At 45.3% G+C, this 24,796-nt stretch overlaps 1 protein-coding gene across 4 annotated transcripts in view; it reads right to left on the bottom strand.

Moving 5' to 3' along the window:
- Nucleotides 1-24,796, bottom strand: part of CNNM2 (cyclin and CBS domain divalent metal cation transport mediator 2) — a 1,082,606-nt gene that overhangs the window by 129,872 nt on the left and 927,938 nt on the right. For all 4 annotated transcript variants that reach the window (XM_086922712.1, XM_086922710.1, XM_086922711.1 and 1 more), the window contains exon 5: nucleotides 11,686-11,779. In XM_086922712.1, coding sequence (XP_086778838.1) covers nucleotides 11,686-11,779 — 94 coding nt within the window. The remainder of the gene's footprint in view (nucleotides 1-11,685; nucleotides 11,780-24,796) is intronic.

Genomic DNA, 24,796 nt, shown 5'->3' on the forward strand with positions numbered 1-24,796 from the left:
TGCCCCAATGTCTGAAATGACATATTAGAGGCGGTTAAACAGAAGAGAAACAATGAAAGTGAAAACACTTGCAGGCTGTCCCAAACAGGCATCAAAAGGCCTGGTGGAAGCAGAAGAAACGATACACAAAACACAATAAGGACATGGGGAAGTGCCAAAGTAATTGCAAGATGGCGGATCTGGCTCCAACTGTACCTCTAGAGACAAAATACATGCTTATTAGGGAGGAAATAAAGCCTTTGCAGGATCAGGAATGGCAAGGACAGAATTTAAGCAGTTGAGTAACTCTCCCTTCGTGAATGAGATGAATCTAACAGATCGGAATGGAATCAGGCAAAGCCATATAAGGTGTGGGTTGTAACTACCACAATGTGGCGGTAGGCTCTTTAATAATGAAAGTTCCCTGACACAAACTACAAACTATAAACAAAAGCAAAATAATCTTGGGCCATTTGGAGAGGTTCAAGAGAGGCAAATGGCAAAGCAGGTAGAAGATTCGAAAAAAACAGATGGCCACCTTGGCTACACCAAATAAGTCTTATGGGCTATGCAACAGAGTCACGCACCATGCAGGCTAGAATCTAAATGGCCATCAAGTACAGTGGACAATGACTCCAGGGTACGAGCCCACAGGGAAAGAACAAATAGGGCCCGACTTCCTGCTGGGGTAAAAGGTTCCTTATCTTCTTTATGGGGCCATCTGGACCCATAAAGAAGACAAGAAACCTTTTACTTCAGCAGTAAGTCAAGGAACCCAATCTGAAAAGGACGGGGATTAAAGAGAAAGAAGAACGTCACTAGGACCTCTTCTCCAATGGCTGGCCACTGTTTAGGAGGCCTGCCAATGGAGAAGAGGGGCGGGCTTAACCCTCGCTAGTGAAGTTCTCCTAAAAACATAAAATCTTGCGAGCTCGACTGCGCATGTGCGCAGTATGCCACGCGAGCCCTAAAAACGGTTCAAGGGACACAGATGACTGCTTCATAATTATGTGTGATCAGAAACCCACGGAAAAGGTGTTCCACAGAGAATTGTGTTTAATGTCTAAAATTCAGCACGTTATGTTCTTTGGACCACGTTGATTGGGCACACAGATTTATTTTTGAAGTGGAAGATTTTTTAACTTGTTTTGGTTTAAAGGGTTTTATTGGAAATTTGTCAAATGAAACAAGCAACTAAATGATATAAAGCGGAGTGCAGACCTATTGTCAAAGGCTTGAGTAAGTTTCCGATGGATGTAGAGGTACAAGTGCTTAACATAAAATTAATAAAGTTTGTTTAAGAAAAAAAAAGTCGAAGGCTCGAGTATCATGTCTACTTTCATCCTTGTTAATCACATTATAAGAGAGCAATGAAAGATTCTACTCATAGATCTCAGGAATAGTCATTACCTCCTCGTCCCTCCCTCGATTCCATTCCTTACGTAGTCGAGGCATGCCTGCCTCACCAGACACCCATACCATGTGATTTATCACACGGGTTCTATAAGCAGCCCCCAACCCCCTCAAACCTCCTATTTTTCTTTTGTCTTACCTGTTGAGATGCGCGTACCACGCGCTGGCCGTTTTTGCGGTGCTGCGGTCTTCTCTTGATTTCTTCTGTTGGATTTCTTCTGTTGGATTCCTTCGTGGGTGGACTTCTCCCGCGATTTCTTCTGTCTGCCGGGCCAGGCGGTGCCTGGGCAACCCTGCGCCTTCCCTCGCCGCGTCTGGGGTTTGCAGTGCTCCCTTGGTGGTGGAGCGGGTGGGTCCGGCTGACAGAGTCGCCGGCCCTGTGTGGCTGGGGCTCTCCTTCCGGGTTGGAAGCGGGAAAGGGAAGCGGCGGCAGGGGAATTTCGTCTGGCATCCTCGGCTGGGTGTTTCTGCTCATCTTTATCATTTTACTTGTGTTTTTTGATTGGAGTTCTGTATTTTGCAGGGGGGTTCCGCTTTCCTCTCTTTTTTGATTGGTTTTCTGGGGTTCCCTCCTGGTTTTGGTGCCAGTTGGTTGGTCCCTGATGCTTGGCTGCTCCCTATTTATACTTCTTCGGCTGTGCTTCTGGTTTTTGGGTCATTATGTTGAAGCGTGCTTCCAAGCGCAGGCCTGTTTTGTCCTCCTCCTCCTCTGACGATGATGAGCCGATCCCGGCTCGCCGGACTAGGTCCAAGGGTACGGGGAATTATGCGGCCCTGCTGTCTGCTTCTGAGGTCCAGGACATGATTAAAGCGGTGGTGGCTCACGCTCTGGAGTCCAAGGTTCCTGCCAAGCGCAAGTCTTCTAGTTCTGTGGTGGGTCCGTTGGACTCTCCCTATGAGGACTACTCTTCTTCAGGCGCTGCCAAGCCCTCTACCTCTTCGGAAGTTTGTGCGCAGGGAGGAGGATCCTGCGATTCTCCAAGACATTAGGGAGAACTTGGGGTTTTCCCCCTTTTCTGCGCCTGAGGGGTCGGATGACATACTTCCTCAGTATGTTAAACCCACCGTTCTCGCAATGCCGTTTTATAGGCGCATCAAGGACTTGATTTCTGGGGAATGGCGCGATCTGGAGCGCTGCTCGGGTCCTCGTTTCTTGCAGAAGCTGTACTCCTAGGAGGAGGGGAAGGTTTCTCTTCCTCACTCTGTCAAAGTGGTTGCCATGTTGGCCACCCTGATTGGTCGTATGGCGATTAATCCTGAGGATGTTCCCCGGCTGATGCTACTAATAAAAAGGTGGATGGGGTGCTGAAGAAGGCCTTCTCTGCTGATAACTGGTCCATGCGTGCTGGCATTTATTCTGCTTATGCGGCTCAGTCGTTGGTGTCTACCTTTGGGAATCTGGCCACGGCTATCCAGGATGAGTTGGACTGCTCTAGCTTGCTTGTCCACATGGAACAACAGGCCAAGCTCTTGGCTGACGTCTCTTCGGGTGTGCATTGTTCTTCTGCCATGGCTACTGGTTCCTTAGTCCTGGCTCGGAGGAACCTGTGGATGCGAGACTGTAAGGCGGATTCTTCAGAGAAGTCCTTTCTCCTTAAGATCCCTTTGACGGCAGGATGCTGTTTGGTGAGCAGCTGGACAGTATGATCACGAAAGCTTTTAAGGACCGTAAGCATGCTCTGCCTTACAAGGGCAAGCCGTGTGCATCTCGCTCTCGCCACTTCTAGAATCCGGCTCCTTTCTCGGCCTCTTCTTTCCAGTCTTCCCGGCAGTCCTCAAAGGCCTTTTCGGACCGTCGGCGTAAGTTTCAGCCCAAAAAGGCGGCTTCCGTGGCTGGGCCCAGGGGTCCGTCGGATGCATTCAAGCGGAAGTCCTGACAACGACGGCGTTGCAGCCTGGAGACCTGTGGGCAGAAGGTTGTTGTTTTTGCTGGAGGCTTGGAGTCTGGATGTGAAGAATCGCTGGGCGTTGAGTGTTATCAGGAAGAAGAAGGCGATCGATCGTCCCAGTCCCCCTGGCTCAACGGAGTCAGGGTTGGTATTCCATTTTGTTTCTGGTCCAGAAGGTGTCAGGGGGATTCACTTCAAGATGGTGACCTTGCAGTCCATCATTACCTTGGTGGGGGTCCGGGATTTCATGACTTCTATCGATCTGCAGGACGCCTATCTTCATGTTCCGGTGTCTCGGGGCATCAGAAGCTTTTACATTTTGTGATCGGCGACTCTCACTTCCAGTTTGCATTTTTGCCATTCGGGCTGAAGTCCTTTGGTCGCTTTGGTCCATGCCCAAGGAATATTTCTCCATTCTTACCTGGACGATTGTGTGGTCCATGCTCCCTCGTGCCGGTTGGCTCTCAGTCACACAGAGGTGGTCCTGGCCGTTTTGAGGGGGCACGGCTTTCTTATCAATGTGGGGAAATACGTTCTTGTTCTATCCCAGGATCGTCTCTTCATTGGGACTCAGTTTCGGACGGATTTGGGGGTGGTCACTCCACACAAGGCTCAGATGGAAAAGATTTAATCACACATACTGTCTCTTCTGTCTGGTCCGGTTCAGGTGGCGGGTCGTTGGCTCCAGGTGCAGGCGGACATGGCGGCCACAGTCTTTCTGGTTCCATGGGCCCGGTTTCATTTGCACACTCTGATGGCTCATGTTCTATGGCATTGGTCTCCCAATTGCCTTCCCCTCTCTTCTCCGATTCCGATGTCCCCATTGATCAGATCAACTCTTGGTTGGTGATTGGTTGGGGATCATCTGCTGAAGGGGGTCTCTCTCTCTCCTCCGGCTCCCGTAGTGGTCACCATGGATGCCAGCTTCTCGGGGTGGGGGGCCCGGCTGGGGGTTCATTGGACCAGGGGCTTCTGGTCCCCCTCTCAGGGCAGGAGGTCTTCGAATTGGAGGGAGTTGGAGGCAGTCCGTCTGGCTCTGTTGGCCTTCTCCCAGTTTCTGCGGGGTTCAGTTGTTCTAGTTCGGACGGACAACATCACTGCCATGTCTTATGTGAACAGACAGGGGTGGACCAGGTCCTCGTCTCTGGCTCTGGTGGCATCGCAGTTGTTCGGTTGGGCGGAGTCTCATCTTGTGCCTCTCTCGGCTATTCACATTCGGGGGTGTCCAATTCCCTAGCAGTTGCTCTCAGCAGAGCCATCCTCTGTGGATTTCTGCCTCAGTCAGGAGTTGTTTGTGGATCTGACGGTGCGTTGGGGTGTTCCGGTGGTGGACCTCTTTGCTTGTCTGGGCGATGCCAAGGTGGCCCGGTTTGTATCCCGCAGTCAGGGGGAGTTCGGCCTGGGCGGTGGATGCTCTCTCTTGCCCCTGGCCTCGTGGGCTCCTGTATGCCTTTCCTCCGTTCCCCCTTCTTCTCCGCTTCTTTATTCGGGTCCGTTACTTGGGGGCTCTGGTGATTCTGGTGGCTCCGGCTTGGCCTTGTGCCTTCTGGTTTCCTCTCCTGGTGGAGATGAGGTCAGAGGTGGAATGGTTGCTGCCTCTGTCTCCGTCCCCTTTGGTGTTCCCGTTGTTGCAGCGGGATGTTCTGGTCAGGATGCGCTTGGCGGCTTAGAGGTTGAACGCTTAGGTCTGCTGCGTAAAGGTGTTCCAGCTTGACCTCTACTCTGCAGGCAGCTAGGCGCCCGTCAACCAACAAGTCTTACCTGAGACACTGGCGTTCTTTCAGTCGGTGGTGTCATGGCAGGGGTTTGAATCCTGCTTCCTCTTCTTTGTTTGAGGTGAAGCTGTTTCTCCAGGAGGGTGCTGCTTTGTGCTTGAAGGTTCCTTCCCTTCGTTTACAGTGGGCGATCATTAAGGCGTTTCGGAGCTCTTGGGGCAATCTCTCGGATCCTGATGGGTTGTTTGATTGCCTTTTTAAGGGTTTGGGTAATGTTCTTCCTACCCCCCTGCGGCATTTTCCCACCTGGGATCTGTCTCTGGTCTTGGACGCTTTGATGTCCCCTCCCTTTAAGCCCTTGCTTTCTGTGGATCTGCGCCATTTGTCCTTCAAGACCTTCTTTTTGGTGGCCATTTCCTCTGCTCGCCACCTGGGTGAGCTTGGCGCTCTCTCTTCCAAACATCCTTTTTGTCGGATTTTTGAGGACAGGATTGTTTTGAGACCTATCCTTTCCTTACGTCCTAAGGTGGATTCTCGGTTCCACAGGGATCCGGAGTTGGTTCTTCCTTCCTTTTTTGATCTTCGGAGTCTGAGGTGGGGCTGCACTCTTTGGATGTTCGGCAGGCTCTTCTGGTCTATTTGGAACGGGTTACTTTTGGGCCTGTGAATCAGTGTTTGCATCCTTCTACTCCTTCCTTGAGTCGTTGGGTTCGGTCTATGATTTCTTTGGCATACAAGGCGGCCCGGCACCTTTCTCCTTTGGGGGTTCAGGGTTGTTCCACTCGGTCCATGGCAGCGTCCTGTACGGAAGCCCAAGTTGCTTCCATTTCGGAGATTTATCGGGCTGCCACCTGGGCTTCGCCGTTGACCTTTGCCTCTCATTACCGGATTGGCCAGGAGGTTAACCGTGCTGATGTTTTTGGTTACAGGGAGCCCCACCGCAGTCATTTGATTGTTCATGTTTGTTTTTCTTTTGACATGGGTTCAGTTCTAAAATACACTATTTAATATCTAGCTTTGTCATATTCCAAAATGCAATGTGTAACTGTGCCCCTACTTGGCCCCAGAATGCCAACATAAACGCACATGTCCAAATCATGTTTACAAAATCTGCAGTATAGGACATGTAGCTTTTTAAAATTAGTCAACTTTATGGCCTTGCAGATATTTTACCAATCTTTTCGTAGTTCACGTTCCATACTCCATGAAATAATATATTGCCATTTTGTGAAGGTACAGCTTTCCTATTAACTTTGAAACTTTACCAAAAGGCTTGACACATGAGTGTTAGAGTAAAAATGACATTCTATTGTGCTGGTTCAAGTAGGTAAGTGATGTGGTGAAAATAAATGCTTTCAAAAACGCTTGCACATAGACAGTCAATTGTCATAGCCCTATGAGACAATTAGCTGGACGGTCTATAGAAATTACAAACAAAGGGGCTATGTTTATTTATACGGTTTACATAGCATGGGCATTACATGAAGATGTTAGCGCGCTTTTCATAAAGAGTTAGAATATTACATAAGAAACATAAATAACAATAATTAAGACTCACGTATACAATATTGAGATAGAGAGTTACACCCCAAGATTAGAGACACTGCAAATGCAGGTCCATCAATGTATGTTGGGGAAAGGAGATTTACTCAAGTGTTTTTCGAATAGAAGGGTTTACAGATCAGATTTAAAGACAGTCAGTCGGCAGTGCTGTGTGTAAGCCTGGAGATAAAGATTTCCAGATTCTGGTCGCACATCCTGAGAACAATTGAGCCATGAATTGTTTCTTTTTGAAGACCAGAAGTTCCAGACACAAAGATTCGGCATTTTGTGATGGTCTTGACTCACAAATAATTTTAACTTGGCAGTTTTAACTTCCTCAGCGTGTAGCGCGCAGGAGTGAAGGGGCTTGTGAGTGTTGCACACCGTTTTGTAAATGGCTCTGGCTTCAATGGGACTATAAAAAGTGGTGGTGAGATATGGCAATCTCTTTATATCCCAGGCACAAAGCATGCTGGCACGTGCAGAACTGCTTTTAGTAGAGTGAGATGTATTTGGGAAGACCAGCGAGAAAATTGCAGAAGTATTCATGGCAGCACCAGTGCTTGTACCAGAGGTTTTAGATCTTGTCCTGGAACAAAGCGACACATTTCTCACAGCATACATTTTTGGCCATCATGTTCACTTGAGACTCACAGCTGAGTTTTTTTTTTATCAACGAAGACTTATAGGGTTTGGCTCTGTCGACAATGGTAAGTTTGTAATTGAGGAGGTTAATTGAATCCATCAATCATTGAACTGGCGGTAGTGAATCGGATGAGGAGATAAGGAGGAATTATGTTATGGATTTAGTTTTAAATGATGGGTGGTCATCCCAGTGGTGTAAGGAAATCTGAGGAGGCCCACCTGCAAAGAACATGGAGGGGCCCCCCCACACTACGGATCCATTAAGGAATTCTCAGGCAAGGGACCCGCCGCCCATGCACAGTACCGGAGGGGACTTCCTGGAGCTTGGGGCCCCCCCTGTACCGCAGTGGATATTGTCACGCCATTGGGTCATCCATTGTTTGACTGTGTTCAGAGTATTGGCAAGATGGGAAACGTCATTTGCCCTAGGAGATCTTTACATACAGTTGAGTATCATCAGAATATTGATGATAAAGGATCCTCAAGTTCTTCAATACGACTTTAAGTGATTTAATAGGTAGACAGGAACACAGATATATTAGCCGCGGTTCCTCCGCTAAGGTGGAGGAGCATCGCACCATTGCGCTGCAAGCAGGAGTTACAGGAAAACGAAAATGATAATAACCAACATTATCATTTTAGTTTTCCGTTTCCTGTTGCGGGACGGGGCTGCTGTGCTCACAGAGCAGGGGCCAAGGGGTGAGTGGTTTGCCCACTCAAAGTGCGCATGAATGTTTGGACATCCGTCTCAGGCCGGCCAAACATTAATGCGCACTTTGAATGTGTCCAACCAGACTGCATTGCAGCCTGGGTGGAGAACATGCCCAGGCTCCTATCCCCAGTCTGAGTGCCGAATCACAGCTTTGCAGCGTTGTAATTGGTTATGGGGAGCCTGGGAGCGTGTGGGTTTCCTGCTGCCAGACAGGAAGAAGATAAGAAGAGGACGGAGGAGAGGAAGCAGCCGGCCATAGCCAGGTAAGTGTTTTTTATTTTTCATTCCCCTCCCCCGCCACACCACCCACCTCTGGTAGTAGCCACTCCTGGCATACAATTTAAAGAGACTTTTTTCCACACTAGTTGAATACTTTAGCACATATGGTTTAGGTTTTGAGCCAGAGAACATCTTAGAGACACATCACATGCATGGGTCTGCCTCACAAAAGCAGTGCAAACAGTACTGTTTAGAACAGAGGTCCGTAGAACTGTATGGGTCCGCGAAGCCTACTCAGGGAGTTCGCGGCTGATCAGAAAATTAAATAATTTCAACTGATTAATAAAATATTTATAAATAAAGAAGCAAAATTTAACATTCAGAAAGTTAAAACAACTTTGAATGTGAAGAAATTCGAAATTGGAGGCTATAAATTGTTAGTATCCTCAGATTAATTTGGGGGAGTGGTGCAAGTGCATCAAATAGTTTATAGTATGGGCGATGAGTGGTCTCAATTGAATTTATAAAACCTCACAATTCCATTAAAATAAAATTTTAATTTTTAAATATTTCTTTGTGAATTCAATAACACATTTCAGCATTTCTGTACTTGTGGGTTGAATGCTTCTTTAGTATTTTTTGTGCATTGTTTTGCAATTTAAATACTCAAGAATACTTAAGCCAGGGTCTCTGGCTTCCAGTAATGACTCTGTGGGGGTCCCCCGATACCAATATTGATTCAGTGGGGGGCCCTAAATTCCGGTAATAATTAAGTGGGGGTCCACAGAAGCCAAAATGTTAAGAACCACTGAGAATCAACCATTATCACCACTACACCAAAAGACATCCTTGCTGTTTTTTTCCCTCATTTTTGCTGTTTTATAAAAAATGATTTCAATACAATCGAACATTTAAAAAATGGTCTCTTTTGGTACTGAATCATTTTAACAATGTAATAGAAGGCACTAATGTATACATCTAAAATTGATCTTTAAATTCAAAATTAAAAGAAAACTCTGGAAAACGAGAATTAACTACTCCAATCTAATATTGCTGTGTTAAGTAATCAAATAATTAGATGTACTGTGGTGACATTTCCTTCATTCTCTATGCTGCAATTTTTTTATGTGAAAACGTCGCACTGGGGCAGGCAGATGTTAAATTTCTAATATATATCAGCAGGAGTTTGTTGTGATGCCGCACTAATATTAAAATGGGTCCTAGAATGAAAACGTATCCACATAATCTAGCAGTAGGTCGTGCTTTTGGGTCCTACTGGCAATGCTGTTACAGCATCAGCAAGGTGCTGTGAATGATGGGCAAAATCAAAAAATGAAACAAAAAAATGTGCGATGATGCAGCGGCAACAGCCATTTCATTTTGTAGTCATGTATATGCGTCATTAAGCATGCGCGTCTTCAAAATGATACGGTCACAATTTTATTTTAATGTATTGATCTGTAAATAAAAAAGTGAAACAAATAGTGGCAGAGGGGACAGCAAACATATGCTGCTTGGTTCTCCCCAACCATAAATAAATACATAAATAAATATTTCTTTGAAAAAAGACGTGGGCGTAGGGGACAATGGAGGAGTAAGTGGAAGGGTGGAGAAGAAAAGCAGTCTTCAAAGGCGAGAAACACAGGACGGTGATTGGAGAAGCACATAAGCAAAAGGAAAACAGGCAGATTAGGGAGGGAGGGAGGGAGGGACAGAAACAGTTTTGCGTTGAGATGCAAATGAAAGAGCTTGAGTTAAGGGGGAGTTTGTAATATGGAGCGAAGGGTAGAATCACATAAGGGAGAGAGCTGGAGAACTCATGCACTCTTATGGCGTGCTCAAGAAAAAAGGAAAAAAGCAGTTCACTGAAAGTGAGCAGTGGAAGGGTAGAAGACAGCCAATAAGAGAGATCATAAAGAGGCAATACTAAGCTGGGACAAAGAAAGCCAACAAATAAGAAGCAAGCCAATGAGAAGGACGATAAAGCCAACCAACTGTAAACAATGAGCAGGCTGTAAACCAGCAGTGGCTCAACCGCTATGGTGGAGGAGTGTCGCACCCCCCCTGCCAGCAACCTAATGTTTTGTTTCTCTGTCGTCCCCAGTCCCCCCACCCCTCCCTCACTTTGCCCGGACACCAGCCGCTACTGCTGTAAACTCCTATACGTTCTTGGTATGCCTACATGCGATAATTTCTAAACTTAAAACTTCTGCTAACTTGTAGGTTCAACCTAAATATGGAGTCTCCGTCTGTAGTAACATGAACATGTCTTTGCTGACAGAACGGAATGCAGATATGGCAGAAAATCAAATGAGCAGGAAGACTGTGGAGAGAAGAACTACTGTACCCACCCATTATTAAAACTCTAAAGATAAAACTATTACAGTTTTCATATCATGCACATTACCATCTACTAACACTACAATTTCAGTATGGTCATCTTCATGGTCAGGCTCGACAGACCAACTGTCCCCGGACAATTATGTGAGCATCACTAGAGAGGGGCTTTAGCTCCACCCACATGTTGGGTCCCTGAGTACATGTTTTGATTGGGCAGACGATATGTGCTTTCACAAAAAAAAGTGCATGCCCTCCACACAGCTATGCTCATTTTGTTTATTTATCCAGCTGCCTGAGGTTGAACTTTCAGGGGTACACACATGACATTGTATGCTAATGAACTGTCTTGGATAACTGCAATTTATAGTTTTTTTCTCTGGCAGCAGAACGGATGTGAGGATAGCCGCCATTAACCTATATTTTTTTTACGTCTGGCTTGACAGTGGATTGATAAGCCAGACCTCTTAGCACTGCCTGGGATATAAAAGGGAAATGGTTAAACGATAAGCACGTTCTAACGTGTTGTAGTTCACTGAGAAAGCTAAATGAATGGGGTTCCGGCCTCATACTTAATACAAACAATTTTTCCCCAAGAGAGAGTTTTCCACTACTCAATGTTAAATTATATCGCTGTTGTATGTTAGTTTAATATTTACAACTTGGGCGGGAATATTTGCACCGGTGGTGTGAACTTAGAGAAGAGCATTATTGTTTGTATGTAATTTTCTATTTTAAACAGATAGTTGTTCAAATTAAATGAAAATTCCTAGAGTGGAATCCCCACTTGATCCCCACTTGTGCTTAAAGTATTTAAAGTTCTGAAACAGCACCCCTTTAGCTACATAAAGCCATTGTTCTGTGTTATAATTAGTCAAAGAGAAAATCAGCACCAGCAGAACAAACTGGCAAAATATAATACACATTCCTATTTGCTTGTGTTTAAAAAACATGACCTACAAAAAAGCTAGTCTCTACACACCGGTATAAATGTCACTATCACTTCAATTTTAGAGATTTTCAAGATGCCAGAAGGAAGTTAGCAAATCTCACTATATCACAATGACTGAGCACTGTAATTTTCTGATAGGGATTATGATGAGCAAGTGTAGAAAAGAAACATGCAGCATACATTGGCCATTCTTACTAATAAAGGACGTACTGAGCATCAAACCTGCTCACGTTGTGACAGCCCACGGGCACGAGTACAGACTTAGTAATTAAAAACAAGTACCTGGCAATGCTGTCAGTGCAGTCACCCCATAATATGAAAAAGCACCCGCTTCAAACTTCATTCCTTCCTTCCCAGCCTCCACTTCCACTTTCCCCTGCAGAAGAAAACAAAAAAGCAGTCACAGCCATCTTAGCTGCCCAAGACAAAGCAGACATTGAAACAATGAGGGTGCCACGCACATGTAAAACAAGGCGTTAAACAGAACATGTCAACTCATACTACTATTATGTTAATTACAGTGAATTACATGTGCCGGGTTATATGGTATTTAAAAGAAGAAAAAGCTGCACAGTAGGAACCTCTGAGTATGGCCCATGAATATGAAACAGATTAAATTAACCTATGGCTAAAGATATCTGGTTTGCTTATGTTCGGCGTAGCATATTTACTTAATATATGTAAATATTAAAGGAATAATTTCGCTGATTAACTGTGCATTTTAAAGAAAACCCAAGTATTACATATTAATATGGTAAGTAAGGAGGATTTAAACCCTCACCTATTGTCACGGTTATATATAGACAGAGTGTAATGCTCCATGTGTAGGTCCCATTTAATTGGATTGGATTTATATAGTGCTTACAACCCCAGACGAGGCGTTGGAGTGCTTTATGGCGAGTAGCACCCTACACTGAACCCAAGGTTAGTGGTTATTCTAGTTGTTATTGTGGGCTATTGTGACTAGTCGTGCTCTCAAGAAAAAATGCATGCACTTATTCCAGTTATTTTATGATGTATAATAACAGAAAGGTGTTATCATTAGTGGGGGCTGTATGGTGAGACAGGTAGGCTGGTAGAGATTAGGTAATGCTGGATTAAAGGGATAGGGTTTCAAAGAGGAGAGGTTGTGATCTATGAAACGAGTCAATTGTAGAGTTACAACAAGGATTGGGGCAGGCAGGCAAAAGACTGAGAGGAGGCTATTCTCAGAAATAAAAAGTATGCAAAGGCTTGAAGATAGGAAGGAGGTCAGTAAAGAAAGAAAGGTGAAGAATCAAGTGTAAGTCGGTCAAGTTCAACTTTTCATGCAGGCTTTCAGGAGTATAGTGGGAGAAGGCTTTCTGAGTTAGCAAGCAATCTGAAAATGTAAGCTGTAGAAAGAAACATTATACATAGTGCTCCATATCCGGGGCAGAGAGCCTAAACATGAGATTCCAAGTACACACATCGTTTAAACATTAAAAGCCTTAGCCTTACGCTGCCGCCTCTCCCCCGCAGGTTTCCCATTCTGGTTGCGGCCGACGGCTTTAAGTATCTGGGGATCTTTGTATCCACGACCTCTTCGGTCCGCTACGAGCGGAATTTGTATGCTCCGCTCCATAGACTGAAGCAAGACGTTCGGCGCGATTTGCCTCTATCTCCATTGGGCCGGGCGGCACTCTTTAAAATGATGTCGCTCCCCCGATTTCTTTACGCCTTGCAAAATTTCTTCGACCCTGTTCCAGCTCGCTATTTCCGTGAAGTCGAGAGTCTACAGCGACAACTTATTTGGGATGGCCGTGCCCGCATTGCTTTGTCCAAGCTCACGCTCTCCTGGTATGATGGGGGTATCGCGTTGCCGGATATTAGACGGTACTACTGGGCCTCACACCTGAGCGCCATCAACCATGCGACCTATGCGCCGGAGCCCGCTCCCGCCGTTGCCTTGGATAAACTATTGTTGCCTGGTGGCAATTTTAATAGGGCTCTGTATTCAAAGGCACCCTTTCGACTCCTTACGGGCCCGACGAAATGTGCAGTGCGGGCATGGAGGGACGCTACCGTGGCCACGGGCTGGGGTGGTAGGCTGACACGTAAGACGCCACTGTATGATTCGGAACGGTTGGGCAACCTGTGGAAGACGAAAGGGTTTGAAAAATGGGACATGATTGGGATCAGCACGGTGGAGGACCTGTGGGCACGGGGCGCGGTTAAGTCCTTTGAGTCCTTGAAACTGGAATACCGGCTCGATGATAGAGAGCACTTCCGGTACATGCAGGTGAGACACGCCCTGTCTTCCGTCTTTCCACCTGGTACCGATATTCCGCAGTCCTCCCCCCTGGAAGACCGTGTTCTAGATGGCCATGTCCCGGATAGTACCATCTCCTTAATCTACAAAAAGCTTATTAACAACAGAGCTGACCAGCTCGAGAAGCTCCGGGCGGCCTGGACGGCTGACGGACTCGAATTAGACGACGAGGACTGGCAGTCAGCTGTGTCTTCCCCTAAGGAGGTGGCACGGCTTCGCTTTGTCCAGTTGAAGATCCTCCACCGTGTGTATCTGACTGGGATGCGTCTGGTGCGAATGGGTTTGGTTTCGGCTGGACGATGCAGGCGTGGGTGTGGGATGGATGGTACCTTTCTTCATGTTCTGTGGGAATGCCCGATGATTGCAGCGTACTGGTCCAGGGTGCATGATGTTATGAGTCGTGTTACGGGGATCCCACTACTTCCCGAGGCACGTCGTTGTCTGTTGAATGTGTGGGAACCGTCTGATTGTAATGCTGCCCAGACACTTTGGGTTACCCTGGGCAACATGGTCGCGAAGAGAGATATCGCGCAGCTCTGGGGCTCCCCTAGATTACCATTGCTAAGTGCCTGGAAGGAGAACATGGACTGGTCCATGTTCCGAGAGAAGACTGTGTATGAGGCTCGAGGCCGTCCAGGGAAGTGGTCCAGAGTTTGGGCTCAGTGGAATACTTATCGAGGAGATATCTGTTCCCCTCCGCTTGACTATGAGGTCCCTCTCCCCTCCTCTCCATGATTTACGTTCCTCCTCTAATTCTATTACATGTTCTGTTTTCCCGCACGTGTCACCCCCCCCTTGCCAGCATCCTTTTTTCCACATCACTTCTCCCCCCCCCCGCCTCCAGCAACCCTTGCCACTATGATACCATGTGTTTGTGTGTTGGTGTTCTTTCGACAAAAACATAAAATTAAACCTTTCTTATCCTACTTGTATGATGCTATGCTCTCACCTATAATGTGGACTTGATAGATTGCTTCAGCAACGTACTGTCTCGGAATCTACTTTTCACTCAGCCTGTTTATGTCATAGCGGCCGGCCCTGCGGGGTTGTAGGCAGACGCTGTGTATTGTGCATTCGTAAATAAAGGTTTAAAAAAAAAAAAAAAAAAAAAAAGCCTTAGCCTGTTTTGTACTAAGCCTAGGACTGCTCTCCTAAATATAGTCTGGAGAATCCCAACCTCAGTACAGGGTCTGGATGTTGCACCAGGGAATTGGTGAAGAAAAAAGAAAAGGTGGCATTTAAAGATTTTCACTCAATAGTCTGTAAATTAAAGGTTTTCTCACTCACTAAACATTTGTAATTTGGCACTGGATCAGAGCTTCTTGCCAATGCGCAGTCAGATTTATACCTTGATTTTGTCACCAAATCACATCCAACTGTATGTTGTGCTTGTTTTAGTATGTGACTATTGTAGTATACGTATTGTATCCATAAGCAAAGCCGAGTGATGAAGGCTATTTTGGACCTACAAAGCATGTTCCTGCGTAAAAGCTGAGGTTTTAGTCCTCCTACACAGTGGAAGTGTATCAGGATGCAGGCAGGAAAAGACCTAGACAATGATTTGAGGTCAAAGGATACAAGACTCTAATAGAAATTCGACTAGGTCCTTTTGCTGAGAGGGGCTCCTGACTAGTCTTCCTGTAGCACTGCCACATGGTGGATGGTAGGGATTAAGGGGGCTGCAATCTCTATTGTTTAGAGGGAGAAGGATCTTTTAGGTAAACCCACCCTTTTGCATTTTTCCTGAACACTGTTTTGTGTCTGTTTACAGCCAGGTGCATAGTTCACGCCACTTTGTGCCTCTGTTGTGGGTGTTACAGGCTGGAGACTACCCTGCTGTGAGGGGCATCACCACACACAGAAAGTGTCTGCAAACCAGTCTAGAGACGTACTTGAAAAGGAATACATTCCAAACCAGTTCACCTGACTGCTCCTCTTTGTTTTTATCCTATCAAAATCATGTTCTCTTATATTTCAGGATAATAAAAAGTTATAAATTAACTCATTCTCTCTAGCTGCATTTATTGTTCGCTCAGCATTCAAGCGCCAGATCTCACTCTCAACATGTACTCCAATGCGGCTGCCATTTTCTTTTCATAAATGCATGACAAGCTACAATGTGTTGAGAAACCATTGGCTCTCAAAAACTCTCTGCAAACACACTGGGCTGAGAAGAAGCCCCTAGATATTGGGCATGTCAGGTTGTTCCAAAGTGCACATGCAGCTGCAAGTCAAAATTGCTCAACGCTGCCCAAACTCCACTGTATTTGATTTTGCCCACCACAATTGTCAACTTTTATAAATGTACTTTTTATCACCCATTTGGAAGACTCAGGTGTGAGGGACGTGTTCATTACCATTTCTAGAGCGCTGTGCCTGTCCTCACTAGTGTAAAGTGGACAACAGGAACACTGCAAAGTGGAACCAATCACAGTGCCGGGAAGCCCAGATACAACTCAAAGTGAGTGCACCACCACCAAGCTAGAGGCGGCAAAGGTAAGGGGAGTTTTGGATAGCACCCAACCAACTAGACTACACAGACCACTTTCATCATATTTCCTGAGCCAGAGCTCTTTGGAATCCCTCTTGGAAAGGACCGCAATCAGGCAGGATGAGGGACAACAGTGACACATACCGAATTTAAGGGTATGGATGAGGCCCATGGTTAGAGGGTGTAAGATGCCCCTTAGATTCCAATGGGTGAAAAGTCGACACAGAGATTCCAGTCCCACTTCTCACGCTTCAGATTCAAAAGGATGAAATATCAATATATTATATTTGGTATCCTAAGCTATCAAGGACAGGCTAGAGACTTACGATGAGTAATCAGTCAGAAAGAAAGAAAATAGAGACCTTGTACCTGGAGCAGACTATGGAGAGTTTGCTCCATGCAAACATCGCAGTCATGAATCATCAGGTCTGCTTCTTTGGACAAAAGGAAAAGGAGGAGAAATATAAGGACTTTAACTCCTCTAGTCTAAAAGTCAGGAACACCAGAGAGAGAAGGTGTTTCTAATCCAGTAAATAGCACGTGCAGGTCACCAAAGACTCCAATTCTTCCATATTCCGTACTGCCTGCTGGATGAAGGAACAGTATCCTTACACCCAGGCAGTGTGCTCAGTTTAACAGGTCAATGTTGAGGCAGCAAATCTGGTATGAGTGAATGCCTGTGTTTATTTATACAAAATATGGTTTTAGTTTTTCTAGAAGGATCAATTCTCTCTTACCATGCCAAACGTCTTTTAAGCTTGAACAACTGCATCTATTTGCAGCATGATTATGTGGAGTCCATAGTCTGATCAAGACCTGAGAACATACATTTGGAGGCAGCCCAATTCTGATCCTCATACAATCTCTCAGGAGCTTGTGGATATGGTCTCCTTAGGTTTCAGAAGAGAGAAATGGGGACACCCCAGAAGCTTGATATCCTGAATGCATCACACTAGGCCTTCAGGCATTTTTCTGGGAATGCACTACAAATAACCAAAAAACTCTGCTAAAAAAGTATACCAGGTAAAAACTTGACCACGTGAGCCTAATCCTCTCAAGTGGAGGAGCCCTCCAATCAAAGTTTGTAGAAATGCATTCCAACTCAAAGGCTCTTCCCCCAATTAAAGTTTGGAAAGACTGAGGCAATAGAGTGCATTAACAGAAAATCTATTCAAATATATGGTTTAAAAGGACATACATAATAGACTTCTAGCATGCCATAGTAGGCTACACCGGCCATTAAAGACCTGCTCCAGTGTAATAGGCCTAAGCCAAAGGGGAGGATCTGTAACAAGGGAGCAACTTTTTAACGGACGGTATAGACCGCTACATCAGGCTACAAAGCTATTAGAACATTCAGCCCATTGAGGGCAGAATGTCCAATTTAAAAACTAAGACCTCCAGGAGGCAGAGGGGGTTGAAACACACCCAAGGCTCCGATCCTTTGTTTCACATTTCTCACTGTCAATATTCAACAATTAAAGCCACGTTCAGGACAATGGCTGTTAACTGTTAACATATACAGTAATCACTAAAGCTCTTGTGATCAAATTATGTGCCTGACATAAACCAATGGGTGAGAAATAGGCCACTATTTGTACCACATGAGAATCTATGCCTACTTAACCACGATGCCCCACAGAAATAAAATGACAATAAAAAAGTATGCCAGGAGGAATGAGGGTGGGGCTCATAAGCGAGTTTTTACTAATCATAAAAATGCCTAATTTAGACATGGTTCAATTAGCATTATTTGGCCGCAGCCACTTGAATTTAATCTATTCATATTTGCAGAATAATAGTCCACTCTTATTTTAGGTGAGCAAGACTTTCTCTATCTCTCTCTCTCTATATGCTTACGTGATTTACTATTTCAGGAAAATCATCGAAAAGAAGCCTCACCCGTGGTAAATTTAATGTAATAATTTTGTTCCTTCGAGGAAGGATAATGTTACTTACCCAGTAAACATCTGTTCTTGGCATGTACAGCTGTAGATTCACATGCTTTGCATACTCCTGCCATCTAGTGTTGGGTCCGGATGTTTGCAATAAATTTTTCTTCTAATTAGTCTTTTCCAGTCACAAGGTAGGCAACTCCTCCTTTCAGTGATAGTAAGCATGGGCATTGACTCCATTGTTAGATTGTTTTCCCACAGAATCTGAGAATGGAATTAGTAAGTAAAGAATAGAGATGTCCATGCATATGTATGTAGGATAAGATAGAGAACAGCAACAGTTACAGGTACCCGGGGAGGTTGGGGGGGGGGTGTGGTTGTGAATCTACAGCTGTACATGCCAAGAACAGATGTTTACTGGGTAAGTAACATTATCCGTTCAAGGCATGTGAGTTGTAGATCAAATGCCTCACATACAGCCATATTCTCCTAAAGCGGTGGCAAACCAGTTAGCTGTTGGAGTTGCCTGAAACACATCTACACAATAGTGCTTGGTGAATGTGTGCCGTGTAGACCATTTTGCAGCTTTACAAATGTCAACTATGGATGTTTCCTAAGAAAGCCGTAGTAGCCCCTATTTTACGAGTGGAATGCGCTCTAGGGGGTATAGTTAAAGTTCTTTTTGCTTTTGCATAACAAGTTTGAATGCATTTAACAATCCACCTGGCAATACCTGACTTGGATATTGGACTGCCCTTGTGTGGTGGTGCAAAGCAACAAAAAGTTGTTTGGTTTTACGAAATGATTTTGTCCTTTCAATGTAATATAAAAGGGCTCTTCTGACATCTAAGGTGTGTAGAGCTCGTTCTGCCACTGAATCAGTTTGAGGAAATAATACTGGTAATTCAACCAACTGATTGATATGAAAGGTAGAAACTACCTTAGGTAGAAACTTGGGGTTAGTTTGAAGAACCACTTTGTCTCTGTGAAGTTGGAAAAAAGGTTCTTCTATGGTTAGTGCCTGTAGTTTACCCACTCTCTACAGTGAAGTGATTGCCATGAGGAAAGCAGTCTTCCAGGAGAGAAACTGTGGCTCACATTTATACATGGGTTCAAAAGGTGGGCCCATTAATCTTGTGAGGACTATGTTAAGATTCCACACTGGGGCGGGTCGGAAGTCTTGTTGGTATAACTCTTTTATGTCCTTCCATGAAAGCTTTTATTACTGGCACTTTGAAAAGCGATAAATGTTGCCTAATTTGTAAATGCCAGCTATTGCAGCCAGATGTAGTCCGATTGAAGTGTAAACTAATCCTGACTGCTGCAAGTGTAACAGATAACAAATGATATTTTGTATTGAAGCATCAAGAGGATTGATGTTTTTATTGCAATAGATAACAAAACATTTCCATTAAGTTGCATAACAGGCTTTTGTAGTAGGCCTTCTGGCCTCTCTTATGATGTTCATACAGTCTGGTGGGAGATTTAGATAACCAAACTCTATGGTTACAGAAGCCAGATCGCAAGGTTCAAGGGTTTGGGATCTGGGTGTCTGATTTCTCCATGGCTATGTGTGAGGAGACTAGATGTGAGGTGTAGCTTTTGATGTGGAACTAGGGAAAGCTCCAACAGGGTTATGAACCACGGTTGACTGGCCCATGTAGGAGCTGCTAAGATCAGTGTGAGGGATGTTTGTCTGAGTTTCCGAACCACTTATGGAATGTGTGGGAGAGGCAGAAATGAATAGGCAAATATCCCTGACCAGTTCATCCATAGTGCATTGCCTTTGGAGAGCAGGTATGGGTACCTGGAGGCAAAGTTTGGGCATTTTGCATTTTGGTGTATGGCAAAAAGATCTATGGAGGGACTCCCCAACTTTGAAAGTATGGGAGGAGAACTTGAGGGTAAAGTTCTCATTCATGTATTAGCTGTCTCTGTCTGCTGAGAAGATCGGCAATCTGATTGTTTACTCCTGGGAGGTGTTCCACTAGGAGATAGATTTTGTGGTGAATGGTCCACCTCCAAATGTCTTGGGCTAGTGCCACAATTGGAGAGAGTGCCCTACCCCCTGTTTTTGTATGTAATACATAGTTGTCATGTTGTCGGTATGAACTAGTACAGCTTTGCCGACCAGTTAAGTCTGAAATGCTCAGAGCGCTAGAAACACTACTAGCAGCTCTAAATGGTTTATGTGGTGAGTTTTTTTGCTGTTGACTCCACAGGCCTTGCACTGTGTGGTGTTGAAGATAAGCCCCCCAACCAGTGAGGTACGCATCAGCTGTTAGCATTGTCTGTGGAATTGAGTCTATGAAGTGCCGTCCTTTTGATAAATCTTGTGTGCTCCACCTCTGCAGAGAGTGATGAGTACGGCCGCTTACCAACACTAGATCGGTTAAGACCCTGCAATTGGCTCCACTGACTTGCTAAGCATTCCTGTAGGGGACGCATGTGAAGCCTGGCATGGGGAACGATCATGATACAAGAAGCCATCATTCCCAGTAGTTGAATATACATTTGAGCTGAAAGCAAGTGATTGGACTGAAACTGGAGAACTAGAGCCTGAATGTTGTGAATTCTTTTTGCATTGGGAAAGGCCAGAGCATTTTGAGTATCTAAAGTAGCTCCTAGGTCATTTTGAGTGATGGAAGGTAGGAGATGCGATTTCAACAAATTGACTGTGAACCCCAGTTGGTGCAGCAACTGTAGTTTTCTGTGAGTATGTTGCTGACACTTTGGATACGTACTGGCTTTGATGTGTCAGTCGTCCAAGTAGGGGAAGACATGAATTAGTTGTCTTCTCAGATGAGCAGCGACTACTGCCAGACATTTTGTAAAAACTCTGGGAGCTGTAGTGACTCCGAAGGGGAGTACCTTGAACTGGTAATGTTGGCCTGCTATCACAAATCTGAGAAATTTGCGGTGACCGGGTTGTATTGGAATATGGAAGTAGGCGTCCTTTAAGTCTAGAGTAGACATAAAGTCGCCCTGATGCAGGAGTGGGAGCACCTGTTGTTACCATCTGAAAATGGTCTGACTGTATGTGAAGATTTAATTCTCTGAGGTCCAAGATTGGCCTGAGAGAACCGTCTTTTTGGGTATGAGAAAATGAAAGGAGTATACACCTGACCCGTCGTATTATAGTGGTACAAGCTCTATTGCACCTTTTAAAAGGAGATACTGAACCTCTTGTTTGAGGAGGTGTAAGTGATCCAGTGACAGTTTGTGTAAACGTGGAGGAATGTTTCGCGGTTTGTTGGTAAACTCCAGGCAATAACCAGAACAGATAATTTCCAGTACCCATTTGTCTGTAGTTATCGACTGCCAAACTGGTAGGAAATGTGAAAGACACCCCAACAGTTGTTAAATGATTGAAGGGGGTAGGAGGAGTGTAGGCAAGTCACTGTTTGGTATTGGAGGGGGAGGCGCGTGTGTTGGAACCTCTACCTCTACCCTTGGCGTTGTTGCCGCTGTAACTCCCTATGAAGAAACCCTTAGCGGTAGAGGGTTGATTATTGCTTTTATATGTGGCAGAGTAAGTGTCTGAGGAGGTATTCTTGGACCCTTCTCGATAGAAGGAGCGTCAAAAGGAATCACTTCCTGCAGTTGATTGGAGGGCTTCCATAGATTTGGCCACCTCTGTGCCCTTCTTCTTTTTTTATAACGCCCAATCTACCACAGGGCCTAGAGGTGTACCTTATCATATGGGGTGATCAGGATAGAAGTTTGAACCTCTGGTTTTAAACTTGAAATGCGTAACCAGGCATGGCTTCTTAAAAGAACGCTGGTGATGACAGCTCTGGCCGCAGTGTCCGCAGCCTCTAGCGCGCACCTGATTGAATTACTGGATATGAGCTGTGGCTCCGCACTAGGTCTTGCGCCTTGAACTTGTGCTCATCGGGTAGAAATTGGAGCAACTGCTCCATTTCATCCCATTGCGCCCTGTTGTACCTAGCTAAAAGTGCTTGGGTATTGGAGATGCGCCAAAAGTTTGCAGCCTGGGAGGCTACTCTTTTCCCCCAAAGCATCTAGCAACTTAAATTATTTGTCTGGGGGTTGAGCATCTCCTGTGGTTTAGGAATTGGCCCTTTTGCATGCGTTGGAAACTACCAATAGATCCAATGGTAACTGCCCGCTATGTATGTTCTGGATCTGATGGTGCCGGCTTATATTTCTTGTCTACCCTAGGGGTGAGAATATGTGCCCTGACGGGATCATTAATAATGTCATCCACGTGTCTGATCATACCCTTGAGCATGGGGAGTGTGTGCAAGGATTTTTGAGTATTACTGAGCGTTTCGAAAAGAAAATCCTCTTCTAGGGATTCCTTATGCAACTGAACCCCATAGTAGTTAGCAGCTTTACCCAACAGTTCTATGTATCCTACACTGTTATGTGGTGGAGAAGGCTTAGTAGGGTACAGATCAGGATCATTCCCTGTGGGCGAATTGGTGTTATAATCTGTCCAGGGGTCTGTAGGTGTGGGCCCATTGTCCCGAGCCCCATCCCCATCCCCATCACCCTGATTATCAGGTGTATGCGGTGGTGAGTTCTCAGGTGAAATTAGTAAGGTTTAAAACTGAGAAGAGGAGGAGGAGAAGGGTTAGTACCCACATTTTTCCTTCTTAAAGGAATGTGGTAGGCCTCTACAGTCTCAGGTTTGCGTTTTGTTGTCACCTTGGTGGCAATATGTCCAGTTGTTGGATGAATATAGAGCTCCCGTTGTTTCGGATCCGGTTCCGGAGGGCGGAACATTTAAATGGTGCTCTTTTGGTGGAATCAGCACATCCATTTGTTTCAGTGCCGAAGACTTCGGTGCTGGTGTTTTGGGTGCCGGCGTTATGGATGCCGAGGATTTCGGATGCAAAGGAGTTTTTGGCGTCGAAGGGGGTGGGGCGGAGCCTGACTTTGACTTCGATTGCAAAGGTTTCGGCTCGGTGCCTGAATATTGAACGGCTCTGTTTGGAGCCGGAAGGCTTTGGCGTATGTTTCAGTGCCGAGCCAGAAGGCGAGGCGTCGGAAACATGGTCTCAGTGCCAACCGTGGCCCAGAGGCAGGGGTTGGATTCTGGGGCAAGGGAGGATCTATACTCATGGTACGCTGCCCTTGAGGGATGTCTTTGTCCCCGTTGGAGGCGCAGTCAGAGATGGAGATGGGGTTGTGTTCTTCCTCAGCTCCCATGGCTTCTCCGGTCTCTTGTTCCGTATCTGCTGCGAAGACGTCCGGAATGGAACCGATGTGTTGGCTCTGCATGTTGCGACATCAAGCCCAACGGTCACAAAGCGTTTTCTTTGATCAGAAATCCCTAAACGGGTCACAGTTTTGTTCTCTGTGATCCGGAGACAAGCATAGGTTGCACACTTTGTGTGAGTCAGTGCGCAGAAACTTCGTGTGACAACGAGGGCAGAATTTAAATGGAGTCGTTCCATCTACTGCAAGGCGAACCGACCCGGGTAGGCCCAAAGGCCATCCACGAGCTACCCGATCGAAAGAGGGATTTTTCAGTAAATACGATACGCTGAGAATGGAATTACGTGATCAAAAACAATACAGTCGAGGGTGAGTGTAATATGCACCAAGGGGAACTGGAGAAACGGTGTTGAATTGGAGCGCAGCAATTCACCTCCAAACCCTGTGGCGGAAAAAGACTATCTAGCAATGGAGCCGATGCCTATGAGCACTATCACCGAAAGGAGGAGTCACCTACTTCATGACTGGGAAAGACTTCTTTGAAGAAAAACAAATTGCAAACATACGGACCCAACACTAGATGGCAGGAGTATGCGAAGCATGTAATCTACAGCTCACATGCCTCGAACACAATGGTTATGATGTTCCTTTATTTTGTAACTTTCCACGTTTTCCTGCCTATGTGTGTGCAATTCATCAGTTGAACAAGCCATTGTATTGCTATGCAATATTAAATGCGTTTTTTTCCTTAATCAGTTCTGAATACTCTAACCAATGAAATGCATTAGGAAGTAGGTGTCTCTAGAAGTATATTCTTTACCAGAATATTGATTGCTTTGACTGGGCTTACTACACTGCTAGGACAACCCGGTTATGTCATAACATACCATGAAATGCTTGTGGCTTCTGAACCGTGAAACCTAATAAAGTTACTTTATTTTGGAAAAGTGCCCATTCATTCTGGATTTTCCTAGAAGGCAGACTTTGCACTAGTCTGTTTATTGATTTATATTTAGTTCTTTCCTTGTGTTTTGTTTCGAGGAGGCAGACCTTCTATTGGTCCTCTGACGGAATAAAATAGTCACTAGTTTGATTTTGCTGACTCCTAATTAACAAACTAATTACATATTTAGTTTACTGTAATGATCATATTTATGAATAAACTCATTAAGTTTTAACCTGGAATCCTGTCTGTCGCAGCTTTGCTTATTAGCCTTGGTCTAAGTCTTATGAAGTCCCAATCTTGCACATCGAACCTCCAAATTAGTTAGAGTGCCAACTGGGAAAGGGACAGAAGTTCTCTCTCTCTTGAGAATGCAGCACAAGGAGATCACTAAGAGGGCCCCATATTCCAGGGTGCACCCAGAGTTTTCTCATGCTGCACTAGACTTGCAGTTTGATGTTCCCTTTGGATGATTGGGCACTCAAGTGTAACTCTAAATAGAAAAATAAATGGGAACATCAGGGACATAGGACAAGTAATGAAGGTGGGGAGCTGCACGGTCAGTAGGGGACATTCACCCTTCAATT

This window comes from Lissotriton vulgaris, chromosome 5, assembly GCF_964263255.1.
Source record: "Lissotriton vulgaris chromosome 5, aLisVul1.2, whole genome shotgun sequence".
In the NCBI taxonomy this organism is placed as follows: Eukaryota; Metazoa; Chordata; class Amphibia; order Caudata; family Salamandridae; genus Lissotriton; species Lissotriton vulgaris.